Source organism: Ruditapes philippinarum, unplaced genomic scaffold (genome assembly GCF_026571515.1).
Source record: "Ruditapes philippinarum isolate M1 unplaced genomic scaffold, ASM2657151v2 ctg3396_1_1_1_1, whole genome shotgun sequence".
NCBI classification, from domain to species: domain Eukaryota; kingdom Metazoa; phylum Mollusca; class Bivalvia; order Venerida; family Veneridae; genus Ruditapes; species Ruditapes philippinarum.
The window spans coordinates 62,339-77,272 of record NW_026865651.1 but is presented as its reverse complement, the minus strand read 5'-3'; the positions used below and the strand labels follow the sequence as shown (position 1 = coordinate 77,272).

Sequence of the window (14,934 nt, the reverse complement as noted above, 5' to 3'; positions counted from 1 at the left end):
GTTACAGTAGTCAAACATGAATTGAAATGGATTGCAAAGAATAAAGCTATTTTACTCCAGTACTTTAAACAATTTACAAAACTCATCAGGTTTTAGGCTAACTGAGATGAAAATACAGGTGTATGTTACTTCGCTTTTAGGAAAGTAGACCATACAAACTGCATTTTTTTATGACTAGGAACATGTTGAACTCAAGAGACATTTAACAGAATTGTATCAAAATAAATAAAGGTCACAGAAGCACTTACAAACTGCGGTATGTTCTGCCATCAGTACCACAAAGCTTTTCATTTAATGCGGGTTGACAATATCTAAGACTATCTGAAACACCGAAAAGCAAGGTAAAACACAATTTAGCTATCAGAATACAGTTTGTCATACACGAGGCGCTAACATTATCTTATTTCTTATTTTACTTTCATTTGATAAAGTTGTTAAATTTACAATCAAGCTCTTATTTACGCATTTGTAAAGATGAACAAAGCCTTTATCACTGACGAATGCAGTATGAAACTAGAAGAGGTTTTTGTCGCAAAGCATGTCTCCCAAAACAAGGTTTGGTCCTGATCGCTCCTGTGATTTTTTGGTCGAAATCCCGCCAGCAGTTTGACCTTTGAAAATCGGACATCATTTTTCTATTCATAGCTCTAGTGGCCATTTTGTGCAACGAACCAAAACGTGCCGGCTATATGCACAAGTAGGGGTGATAGTGATAGCTTCTGTGCATTTTCATTAAAATCCAACCAGTAGTTTAATCTGTGAAAGCCGGACAAGATTTTTCTATTTATAGCTCTGGTGGCCATTTTGTGCAGCCATGCAAAACGTGTGGGCGATATGCACAACTAGGGATAGTACTTGATCACTCCTGTGAAGTTTCATTGAAGTCTCGCCAGCAGTTTGACCTGTGAAAGCCGGACACTATTTTTCTACATAAAGCTCTGGTGGCCATTATGTGCAGTAAAGCTCAACATGCCGGCGCTATGCACAACGAGGGATGGCACTGATTACTCCTGTGAAGTTTCATTGAAATCCCGGTAGCAGTTTGACCTAAGAAAGCCGGACAAGATTTTTCTATTTATAGCTTTTGTGACCATTTTGTGATGCGAAATGAAACGTGCCGACCATATGCACAACTAGGGATGGTACTGATAACTTCTGTTAAGTTTCATTGAAATCCCACTAGCAGTTTGACCTGTGAATGCCGGACAACATTTTTCTATTTATAGCTCTGGCGGCCATTTGTGTAGCAAAACGGAACATGTGGGCAATATGCACAGCTAGGGATGGTATTGATCACTCCTGTGAAGTTTCATTGATCTCCGACAAGTTGAATGCAGACGGACGGACAGACGGAAGTTCTAACAACAAAGAAAAGAGCCACATAAAAGCTTTACGTAATGAATGACATTAAAGATAAGGTACAGTTACCTAATGTCCCTCTAGCCACGTAAGTATCCATAAGTAAGTTCGGACGGACGGACAGACAAATTGGTCTCGGCCCGGGAATTATTTATTTAAGTAGATTTATATAGGAGTTCTCTTGTCAGGTCTGTACCTTTTAAACCAGTTAAAGGAATATATAATTACTTTGCAGAAATGTTAACCATAATGAGGTAATGGTAGAGTTCAGGTTTGAACTTTTCACGTCAAGGTCACACTAAGTCATAATGTATTAATTTGAAATTTTTGTGCCCACTCTGTATCTTTAAAACAGATTTTGTAGGAATATTTATATTACTTGGATAATATGCAGAGTGCAGGTTTGGGCTTCTTCGAGTCAGGATCAAACTGGCTTAATCAAAATCCGTCAATAAGTGTATATATTACAAAGGGTGGTTACAATGTATGCATTTATTGATATGTTTCCTCCCAATATACATGTATATGTATGCTACCTCCTTTTAGTTCCCAAATTGGTTCATAAAGAAAAGAATGCAGGTACTTGTATGAAAAGTATGTATTTCATGATATCAATTGATTGTCAATTTTGCAAGCGGCAAACATGTTGTGCACGGACACTGTCTGTTTGATGCTCGGGCAGGAAAACGCGTGTTCAAATAGATAAATCAAAATTGTTATTTTCCTAATGTTTCTGAACGTCTGACAGCTTTTTCTCAAAGAGACTTGCCCTGTTGAACAAACAATTATAACCACATTGATCTAAAATTTGCTGCCTCAACAAACCATGATCTGACCTCATTGCAACACTAAAAGGGACAATATAAGTAGTGAACAAAATCCTGACGGTCTTCATCTTGATTTCAAAATATAGCTATAGTAAAGGAATAAGAGAACACTCTGTTCATTGTATCCTGCCGCTCATTAAAATACGCAATTGAAAACACAAAAAGTAGTTTCTTTGATTGTGTTTCAGTCTTTAATTGCTCAAATCAGTGACATCAACGTTGGGCCCATTCTAAAATATATTAAGATAAAGCTTGATTCATATAAACATAAAAATTAAACAAGATTGCATTTGAGAAAAATGCTATGCCACCGCATTAATACAACACTAAATAGTAGTGTATGAACATTTTTTTTGTTTCTTTACAATTGAAGATTGTCATTACGCATAGATCTCTGACCTATCTAATTCTTATTATCAGATAAGTGGTAAAATCTATTGTTAATCCAATAAAAGATCAGAGTAGGAATATATCAATGCACTTGAGTCTAGTGAATTTGGTGGTGAAGTTCATATTTCACACAGCCTAAATTTCATGACTACATCAAAGGAAAACACAGTAAGACACTTTGTCAAAATCTACGTCAGATGATATCAAAGTTCACTTTACATCTTAATCTGTGCACATGGTTTAAATTTCATAGCTATACATCAAAAGACAAGAAAGTAGGTCACATCATCAAAATCTAGGTCACCTGATATCAACGTTCAATTTTACAACTAAAACTGTGCACATGGTCAAAATTTCATTGCTGTACGTCAAAGGACAAGAAAGTAGGTCACTATCCCCTTGGGCAAGGCAAAATATGGACCCAAGGGTTTCATTCAAAACAATCTTGATGCAGGTCCACCAAACAACATTTCAAGTCAAACATCTAAGCTGTATATTTCTCTCATTCAGAAAACATTTGTTTTATTTTCTGTTTTTACTATGTGTACATAATGAGAATAACTGCCCCCGGACAGGGCCAGTTTTGACACCAGGGGATAAATTTGAACAACTTTGGTAGAGGACATATAGATGATATTATATAGCAAACATCAAAGCCTTATGCCTTGTACCTTCAGACAAAAATATGATTTTATTTTTTTACTATATGTACATAATGAAAATCAATGACCCCCAGGCCTTTGTCAATTCAGAGAAGAAGATTTTTCAAGTTTTTACTTTATACATATAAGGAAAACTATCGCCTCTTGGGCAGGGCAATTTTAACACTGGGGGCATAATTAAAACAACTTTAGTAGAGGACCCATAGATAATATTATATACCAAATATTAAAGCTCTAAGCCTTGTATCTTTAGTCAGAAAGATTTTTTAAATTTTTACTATATGTACATAGTGAAAATCAAAGACCCTGGGGGTGGGGCCAATTTTGACCCTAGGGCTATAATTTGTAAAATCTTGCTAGAGGTTCACTACACAATGTTTCATGCAAAATATCTTAACTCTAGCCTTTGTAAATTAATAGAAGATGATTTTTTAAGTTTTTACTATATACATATAAGGAAAACCTATGACCCCCGGGGCGGGGCTAATTTTGACACAAGAGGGAAAATTTGAACAACTTTGGTAGAGTACCTATAGATGATATCATTTAACAAATATTAAAGCTCTAAGCCTTGTACCTTCAGACAATAAGATTGTTTGATTTTTTACTATATATATATTGAAAATCAATGACCCCCGGGGCAATTTGACCCCATGGCTATAATTTGAACAATCTTGCTAGAGGTTCACTACACAATATTTCATGCAAAATATTTAACCTCTAGCATTTGTCAATTGCTAGAAGAAGTTTTTACTATAAGTTTTTACTATATACATATAAGGAAAATCCATGACCCCTGGGGCGGGGCCGATTTTGACCCCAGGGCTATAATTTGAACAATCTGGGTAGAGATCTACCAGGCAATGCCTTATGCAAAATATCTAAGCCCTATGCCTTTTTGGTCTTTACATGGAGGTAGTTTAAGTTTTTACTATATGACCCCAACAACACAGTAAGACACTTTGTCAAAATCTAGGTCAGATGCTATCAAAGTTCACTTTACATCTTTTTGATGCTGTACATCACAGGACAAGAAAGTAGGTCACTATCCCCTTGGGCAAGGCAAAATTTTGACCCAAGGATTTCATTCAAAACAATCTTGATGCGGGTCCACCAAACAACATTTCAAGTCAAATATCTAAGCTGTAGCTTTCTCTCATTCAGAAAACATTTGTTTTATTTTCTGTTTTTACTATGTGTACATAATGAGAATCACTGCCCCCGGGCAGGGCCAATTTTGACACCAGGGGATAAATTTGAACAACTTTGGTAGAGGACCTATAGATGATAGTATATTTTGACCCCAGGGCTATAATTTGAACAATCTTGGTAAGGGTCTACCAGACAATGCCTTATGCAAAATATCTAAGCTCTAGGCATTTTGGGTCTTTACAAGAAGATTTTTTTTAATTTATTCTTATAATTCCTTTTGGTTGCCATGGCAACCAGATTTCTGCATGGAATGAAATTCTTTGAACAACTTTGGAAGCCCTTCACCCAAGGATCAATCCTGCCAAGTTTAGTTGAAATTGGACTTGTGGTTTTTCACAAGTAGAATTTTTAAGTTCACTATATAATCTATAGAACACACACACAAACACACATGTTAATCGCTATATGCCACCTCATCGCAGATGCTGCGGTGGCATAAAATACTAAACTGATTCACTTCCTGTTGTTTTATTTAGTTTGTACAATAACGTCTGATTGCGAAAATTTTCCTCACTGCCCAAATTATGTTACGGGTGATAACGATGGGTCACAGAGTCACGGATTGCAATGTTTTGATGAAGTTTGCAAATATGTAATATGTTCCATCCATAAGGCAATGAAGCATTTACCTGTAGCTAATAAACTTTATTCTTTCAAGTAAGATCCGCGTAGTAGTAATCGGCCATCTACATGTATATTCTGTCTTCAAGACAGGGGAAAGTAAAATTTTAAGCTTTCAATAATTATTATCCAATACTTGATATGTAAATGATGATCTTTTCTAAAGACGGTCGGGAGCAAGGTAGATTAAAGGTAGCAAACCGTAACTTCTTGGCACTATTTATTTAACTGTTTTGTATCTTTGAAAAATCATACGTCATATAAGATCTATGTAATATCAATATCAATTTCATTTATTTTATAGGAATCATAAAAAAATAATTTATGCATTTGGATGGTAAAACATCTGAACAATATTTTGTACCATTTGAGTTCATATGGTAATAAAGGCAAATGTTAAAGACTGCTTTTCACTTTATTGTACTATTTTCTTATTTTTTCCAACAGCACAGCGACTTAAAGGGATACAGTTTCTACAACTCTGAAATTGGTTTGACATTTTCATCAAAGACACATAGTGTAAATTAAAAATAATCTAACGTGCCGTTTCCATAAATGTTAGATACTTAAATAAGCATTTGTAAGACGGAGACTCATTGGGATTGAAACGAGCTATTGACCATGTTTTCTGACGTAAAAACCCTTTAATCCTGTGTACCTCAGATTTTTTAATATTCAGACTGTAATCCACATGTTAACATTTTATATAATTGTGCCCCTTTTAATATTTTGTCTACTCTAATTTTTTGTTACAGACCAACTTAATTGATTGAGTTTGAAACGCTTATAATCTCTACAACTACGCAGATAAAATATGAAACAAAGATCATGTAAACAAGGCGATGTTCACTACAATACACCGCTTTACAAGACAACCGGTAAGTTTGTGACGATATCCTATTTCTTTTTTTAGTTTGTCACGTGCTTATTATTATTTGAGATTATAACCTTCATTTAAAGTTTTTCCATCATCTGTCCCCCTCTTTTTCTATCCTGTTGATCACTAGGTAACATTCCTAGTCTATCAATCTGACCATTATGATTTGATATTTCGAATATGGTTAATTTCCTTAAAAGTTGCTCTCCATATCTATACTTTATTTTCCAAATCGAATTTGACAACTTATTAACAAAGACATGCTTCCATTGTTGACAATATATTTAAGCATGTTCACTGTGTAAATTGGATATTTTGTATACATAATTGTGCAAAAAAGTGGCCAATTTGGTATTAAAGTTTGTAGAAATGTATTGACAACACAACGCTTTACTTTGTATTAAAACGTGGTGATCATTTGCATTTTTATAATGCCCTTGTCTTATAGTAACTTGACAATTATTTAATATCTATTACCACCATCAACGAGAATTCGAAGCTGCATGGACCTTGCCGACCTCATATGAAAGATAGTTTGAATATAATGTCCCATTTAAATATTTAAGTATCCAAATGCAAAAAAAACGCATTTACTAAAAGCACAGTTCTGCAATATGTACTTTTCACACTGAGCCATTTACACGTAACCAAAGTTCTGATAATTATAAAATGTCAATAATTACCATCGTGTAATACATTTCTGCCATTGATATCAAATATGCCAATAATTTTCTTGAATAAAAGTACCTTTTCCCACAAGCCAAGTTAACACTTTCTTTTGCAACTCAGTAATAGTAATAGTATATAGTCAATCGTACTTAATGCGGAAAATTGTTTTTGTTATTTTTCATTTCTTTTACTGAATAATAGTCAACAATGCTTTGCTAAAAATTGTATCATTTAAGAATTTCTGTTGCTCTCTATTGAGCATAAACATTTATTTTCTAAATAAAAAACAATTCTGTTTTACTCAAATGATGATATGAACAACTTAATGTTATTCTTTTAAGGTGTGTCCTTTCGTCAAATTATCCCCGTCCCATTTTTCTATCTTTAATTTGTGAATACAGAAAACGCACTCTATATTTTTTCTCAAGTTTATGCTAAATTGTAAAAAATAACGTTTTGAAACATAAAAGGTGGAATAGCTTGTTCAGATACAGCAATAAAATGAAGACTTTTTCTTTAATTTATTCAAGGTACACAAACTATACAAAAGTTAACACTACGTATATAAATATGAAGAATAAGTTAATATACCACATCACCATAAACAAAATGCACATAATACTTTACATATTTTAAGGCAAATTAATCCCAATGTAAAAATCCTGTATTTTAAGTAAAATTTAAAACAACACACTAAAGTTTGAATGTCATTTCACATTCCTGAATGATTAGAAATGAATGATTTTGTTTGTTTGATTGCTTGTAGTTGTTTTTTTTTTTTTGTTTTTTTTTTTTTTTTTTTTTTTTTTTTTTTTTTTTTTTGTTATTCGTTTCTGAGGCATAAAATGCCTTAAACTGAAACAAAAAATAGATTAACATTTCTAAAGCTTGACAATAAAATATCTGTTACATTTCTCGAAATCAATAAAAATTTCCAAACCATCATGCATAAGCAGGTTCTAAGCACTGACTCTCTTTAAGAAAAGGGTATTCATTGATAGGTAACTTAAATTTACATTTTTAATGTAAAATAAGAAAATTTGAAATATATGAATACAATAAATCTAGGAATCCACAAATAAAATAGCTCAACATAAAGCACCCGGCCAGATGTCAAATATTCTGCAAATTCATTTTGAAATACCAAAAACCCATCAGAAATATCCTGCTGAAAACGGAATAAATTAATTGAAATTGTCAATGAAAATATCAAAATGTCTGAATCAAAATAAAACGTGGTTAATCACTCACTTACTCACTCTGCAAATACAAAGGGTCCTCATTGATAGGTAACTTTACATTCATAATGTAAAATTTGGAAATACTGCAAATGATACATGTCCTTGATATCAATAAAGAAACCTTTCAAAAACTAATTTTTAATAATAAAATTTTATTCTATAAAGAGTAACTAAGAATTAACTGCAAAAAAACTAGAACCAAAAAATTTGAAGGGCAAAAATTATAAGAATATTATTAATAATGTCTCCCTTGTAACCTATAATCATTTTCTTCTAAAGCATGAATAGGAATCATTTTAACTATTGAGGTTCGAATACATATGAGTTGAAGTATATTGAGAGTCCTGTCGAGTTTATCAGGGTTTGGATTTCAAAACATTTTCACAAATAATGGTCATATATTTCGGTAAAATATTCCTAAACAAAATGGCCGTTTCATTATGTGAACAGTGAAAAATCATAACACATTATGATTCAATCATCTGACTGTATTATCATACTCACGTATTACATATCATTATGTAAAAATGATCATCATGGCAAATTTAAAAATTATCTCAATTGTAGCATTTTTAAAGCATACAGTATTTTTGTTAATTTTATTTCTAATAAAGATAATTCCAACACTAACAATTGTGATGCAAAATCATCAAAATCTGTTTATAAAAGTGTAAAAACTCTAAGCATATAATTATGTGGTTTCTATGATTATTGTTAAATGTTGAAGAAGAAAATGCCTATGTCAGCATTTCATTACTTCTATAGTAAATGTGTGTTTAAACAACCACACGTTGAAACGGAAAATGTTATTATCATTTATGTAACATAAATTGTAAGGTAAAACACGTAATTAACCTCATGTCAGAAGTCACTCAATCCATCCATATTAAACAAATAACTTTAGATTCCGCTTTTATGACATTTATGTATCACTGATTAGCCGAGAAAATTGATAGATGCTTTTTCCGACTTTCCTGTTTTGACATCCTTTGCTGATACCTCAATTTCTGTACCACTGAATGTGAAGTTAACATTGATTTCACGTGTTAAATCTCCATCATGATCTGTAAGCTCTATTTCCAGTTTTCCAATGAATTTGCAACCTACATCGGTATATTTGGGATCTCTTAACTCTGAAGCAAAAATACGAAATGGAATGCAAGTCTGGTTTTTGCTTGTCGGTGTGTACGTTTGGGATACTTGTGTCTCTCCCACTTTAACTATTTGGTTTTTCTCAACATGCTTGTCAAAAACGTCTCTGCACTTAGGTCCTGAATCAGTCATTTCATACCGGTTTTCTGGATGTTCACCTTTTCTAAAAGCTGTATACATGGCAATACCATAAGAATACTTTAAAACTCTTTCAGAGACCGAAGTTGGACTGTGTCCAAAGATAAGCGCCCCTCTCAATATCGACGAGGACGCCTCTGCAGGTATGATAACATCAATGCCACGAAAGCAGGATTTAACCTTGTCTTGGAGCATAGGCGACTCCGAAAAACCTCCAACCATTAAAATGGCCTTAATCTGTCGGACAGCTGGATCTCTCATTAATATTTCCGTATGCTGTATTGTTTTGGTCAACGAGACATCAAAAAGCTTTCTAAATACGATTGCGTCAAACTTCATCTTGTCAGCAACAAATGTAATATTTTCAGCATATGAAGATGATTCAACAGCTTCTTTAAAAGTTTTTTGGAATTTACTTTTATACTGTTCACGAAGACTTTCGGGTATCTTCATGACAACCTTTGTCTCCTTATCAGGTTTAATTGTTCTTTTCTTCAGTTCAAAATCGCGCCAAAGGTCTAGCCAATCATCCGGGCTTTCCTGTTTGAAATCCTGATAAACCCTTTTCCCTACTAAATCAATGATCAACTTTTCAAACGCCTGGTCAACAAGAGTACCACCCCAACCGCCTCCGCTTGCTGCTTGTATTTCTTTTACAGCGCCATTAGCTTGGACCTCATGGACTGTGATATCTATTGTACCACCTGATAAACAAAATACACTTAAACGTTCGCAAAATGTCTAAACTACCTTTGAATTTTATGGGCAAAACAAAATTTAAAAACTGGAGAACCAAATAAAGCCGTAATATCTTTACGTTTAGAATGAATCGTTTAAAAATTTTTGTTTAACGTCATTTCTTTATTATACATAGCAGTGCTATTGCATATATAAATGACATATTAGTACCTGTATTTTCTAAAAAGTATTAATATACAGTTCTTACTTCTGAAAATTACATAAGATTGAAAAACGTAAGATTAGCGTCTAAAAATATATACCTCCAGCATCAAGTACCATGTATCTTGTTCCAGCTGGGAAGGAAGCAATGCAGACATTAGTAGTGTCGACTCTTTTTTCAACTGACAAATGGCGACAGAAAATGGAGGCCGCTTCTGGTTCAAGGGCGATACTTAATTTGCGATCATCGATTCCAGCCTGAAGAGACATTTTTAGTTAATAAATTGTCAACAGCAATACCTTTGATATTTTTTATTATTTAAATAAAACAATAAACTTTTAAATGAAAACTAAATCAATGAATATAAAGATAACAAACCTGTTCACCAGCTTTTCTCATGAACTGTTTTGCAGAGTCTGTCCAAATAGCCGGAACAGTGATAACCCAATGAACCTCAGACTTCTCAATAACTCCGGACATTCTGTCTTTGATTGCATCATGCATATCATCAACAAGGTATTCTATTGCCATAGCAAAAACATCAATTGCAGGTAGTTTGCGACCCATTTCATCAGCCAACGTCATATTCAAGTCGATTTTCTGAATGTCAAAATATGAAATATTAATGTGAAGGTAAATAAAACATATGTTACATTTGCGTTTAATATAAACATGGGAAAACAACGTCAATGGAACGCAATCTCGGCACAGAGACGTTCCTTTAGTAGCTTAATGAAATAACTGCCGTTACTTCAAACCTTCGTAAGAACGTGAACGGTAGAGGAACGTTCGACTGATGGCCAGGGGAGTAACATGGTATAGTCAACCAATCGTAGTGGAAAGCTTAAAGTGATAACGGAAATGGAGCAAATTGATTAATAAGTGCTATCAACAAGAAACTTCAGACATATAAGGCTTGATTAAAATTCATTGAAAGACTTTTTGGGGGAGGAGAGAAACGGCGAAAAACACTTGACAAAACATACAAACGAAATATCAAACCGTGATCTGTGAACGATGCCTTTCCTTGATTCAAGTATTATAAAAATATTTAATTAATTACTAACCAGGAATTTAGATCAATGCTAGAAACATAATAATACAGAAATGAAATAAGTTAAAGCAGGATAATCAAACTAAGCAATGTGTAAAAATCAAGAAACTGTACAAATGCAATTCATTAATAATTGAACTATTCCTTACATCGCCCAATTGCTTGTGAAGTTTCATTTTAAATCTCTGAAAGTAGTAATATCCCTCGTGTTCATCCTGTTCTATAAGCTCTTTATAACGATTCTCAGCATCGTAACCAAACGCCTCTAGTTCCTTTCCGCCTGGTTGTATAAGTACCACTGTAGGTGTTTTCTCCGTGATTATCGAGCTTCCCGAATGCCATGTCTTCACAAATCCTTTCGTCGGCTCTGATTCAAATTCATGGGCAAACATAACTGCCCATCCCGAGTACGTTGTTCCAAAGTCTATAGAACCAACCAAAATATCACCAGCCTATAAATAGATGAAAACACGCAATCTGATTGAGCTGATATCCCCCAACTATGATACAAATCACTTGATTAAAGCTTATTATTATTACTAAATTAGTCTAAATTATGTACCTAAGAGAAGTATTATGATACAAAGTCCTGAAAAAAACGAGCAGTGTTAAGAAAAAGGACATTCTTTTAAAAATATTGACATAACGTTATCATTTTATTTAACATTGTTATTGCCAATTTATAATTTATATAAAGTACATTAATATAAGAACTGTAAATCTAAAAATTCAAGTGTAATGAAAGAAATAAAAAACATGATCAAATTCAATGAATTTAATTAGAACAGGAAAAATAATTATTTAGTTTAAATATATCAACTCTGATTTATTTTATGCCGACTGATAGAGATAAATCATCATGTATCAATTAATATATATATATATTATTATATGACTTTCCAGCCAGTTTCTTGAAATCGCTGAAAAGATATTAAGATATTACATTGATTAAAGTTATGTATAGTTCCTTAGATTAAAGTTATGTAATGTCTCATAGATTAAAAAAAATAATCACAACAAAATTACATGAAAATTGCAGACTCGGTTTGATTGAATCTGTACATGGGGGAAAATGAAAAAGTGCATCCCTTAACAAAGGCTTAAGCGGGACTCAATTTTCAAAACTTGAAGTTACGTATAGTTTCATATACTAAAGTTACTTATAGTTAAAAACACCGTATTATAATTAAGATAAGCTCTAAATATAATTGAATTTGAAACAATAAGTAATAGAAAGAGCATCGAAACACGAGTCTATCTGATTTCTACGAGGGAGCGTAGCCCCCGAGTATTAATCAGATTGCCGAGTGTTTTGATGTTCTCTCTCTTTTCTAATATAGTGAAACGTTCCCTGTTGCCATAATATGAAACCCCAGTAAAATGTAACCAATGAACGAGCATCTGAATATGATATATCTATTGCTTTCCCTTTCTCTGACGTCACAATAAGTAAGCAAAAATGGGCCAATCAATGGGCATGCTCTGGGATGCGGGTTACTTATACCTGCACTCCAGTTAACGCACTGAGCTTGTACATGTATATGTATACGATTTAACTGTGACACATTTCAACAGAAAGGTCCCCAAACTATGAAATTAATATACCTGCCTAAATACAAATTGCAATTGTTATTTCTTAGTTTTGAAACATATGGAAATGATAGCAATGCTTGTACAACAATGACATACACATTTATTGCAGCTAAGAAAAAAAAATGTAAACAAAGAAATTAAATTGTAAGCATATTGATATTGATGTATCTTCAAAATAGGACACTTTTTATTTTACTGTATTGATTAAGGTGTCATTATTAATTGTTTTTAAGTGTGACTTTCATCATATGCAAAAAATGACAGTATTATTAAAAGAATCACATATGAAATAATTTAAATGGAAATTAGAGTATAAAAAATAGTGTAAAATTGTCGTATAACGGAGAGAGAACTCACAGATGTTTCATACTTTTAATATACAAATACACAAGTGTACAAGTGAAATACCAAATTCGAACTGTCCCACTGGACATTTGAGAATCGTATATATCATGACAGCTTCCATTAATGACAACTTATAATTATATACATGCACGCGTTTTTAGTGTTACATACAGAACTCTCGTCAATCATTTTGACATGTTATTGCTACCCAGCCCAGCCTGTATGTATCTTGTACTATAATATATATAAATCAATGTCATGTTTCATAGTTCACATTATTAAATAAAAACCTTAATATATGTATATACATGTTGACTTGCCATTTATATGAATATGATGTGTAAACAGTAAAATACGACAAAATCAACAATCTTCTTATATCTTTAATTCAATATAAACAGCTATGATAAAGAAGAAAAAAAGGAAAAAGTTTTTAAAAGGTAAACCGGCCTTGGCTTTGCAAACGAAACATTTATGATTACTATAGATAGAATCTAAAGGGTTCATTACCCAACCCATCACATTAATTGTGTGAAAGTCTGGGTGTCTGAAGCCAAATTTAAACTCAACATACAATTTATTTTGTACACAACATTTCGTTAAACTAATTTTTACTCTCAATGTAAATTATCTATGATCTTTTATACACTGAGTTCTGATGTAAAATAAACTGTACATTAGTAAATGTAATGAGATCGAAACGAAGTGTAAAATGTGTTGTGTAAACAGAACTTATCTCACCGATCAAACACACTTGGAATACCTTTAAACAAATTGAACCCATGATATTTAATTGTTCACATAAGAACCCGATAAGAATACAATACGAGAGTGTTTCAAAAATTAACTTTTCATAAACATTTTAATTTTAGTAAAACAGACCCCTTTATATAATATCACACAAAAAAACAATAAAATGTTCTATTTAAAGTATGTTATAACGCATATTATATTCAATATTTCATGGACCATATGTTAATGATCGAAATAAGTAGTTTTATTATTTTTACTAAAATTGTGATGCTGACTAATTTTCATGTTATAAACAACAAATGTGTTAGGATCACATATCCATGTGAAAACTAATATAGAAATAGACAAACAGGCACATAATACCTCAGACTGAAACAAATGAATTATTAATCTTCTGATATGCTATCATGAATTCAAAGCTTTTGGGATAATTATAGGAAAGCTTTTGAGGTAAAGTAAAAAAATGTGTCTTTAATGTTACACTTCAATGTTGTAATATCGTGGAAGGTAGGGTAATATTTCAGTTCATCCTTTCCTGTATCTGAAGGAATGTTAACAAGTCGAAACTCGCAAAAACAAAATTGTGATAAGATGGTATGTCGCGCGATATAAACGTTCATAATTATATATCAAGGTCAAAAACAATCTGGAAAGTTCAATAATCTAATATAAAAATCTCCTGTCCCCTACCTTCCCCATATAATGTGTTGTTGTTTTTTTTTATAAATACTAGCACGGAATATATCTCAACTTTAAATTTAGATATCATAGTTTTTGAACTAATAGAAGCACGTTTTCATTTGAAGTAATTTGCAACTTTTTTTCTATGAGCCGTTTTTTGACAAAATGTTCATTAAAAAACATGGTTTATGTTTGAAGAAATCACCTGATCGTATGTTATTTTCGGAAGCATCTCTAAGAATGACCTAGCGCTGAGAAAAAGGAAGAAGTAAAACAATAATTACTCACCATTTCGCTGCTGTTTTCAAAATGGCTACAAGGAAGTTAAATGCATTGCGCGATTTTAGGAAACGGAACTAAATTATAATATAACACATTCAAGTATTTTGCTGTAATAATACGTGACAATCTTTGTATTTCAGTTATTATTATTATTATTATTATTTTTGATAATTTTTA

General features: G+C 32.5%; 1 protein-coding gene across 1 annotated transcript; it reads right to left on the bottom strand.

The window, feature by feature from the left end:
* Positions 1-7,462: 7,462 nt before the first annotated feature.
* Positions 7,463-14,874, bottom strand: LOC132729900 (heat shock 70 kDa protein 12A-like). The gene is made up of 5 exons (XM_060715739.1): positions 14,764-14,874; positions 11,253-11,555; positions 10,428-10,649; positions 10,150-10,306; positions 7,463-9,852 (listed from the first exon to the last, which is right to left on the bottom strand). Exons 1-5 carry the CDS (start codon positions 14,764-14,766, stop codon positions 8,795-8,797), a joined length of 1,743 nt encoding a protein of 580 aa, XP_060571722.1. The 5' UTR covers positions 14,767-14,874; the 3' UTR covers positions 7,463-8,794.
* Positions 14,875-14,934: the final 60 nt, after the last annotated feature.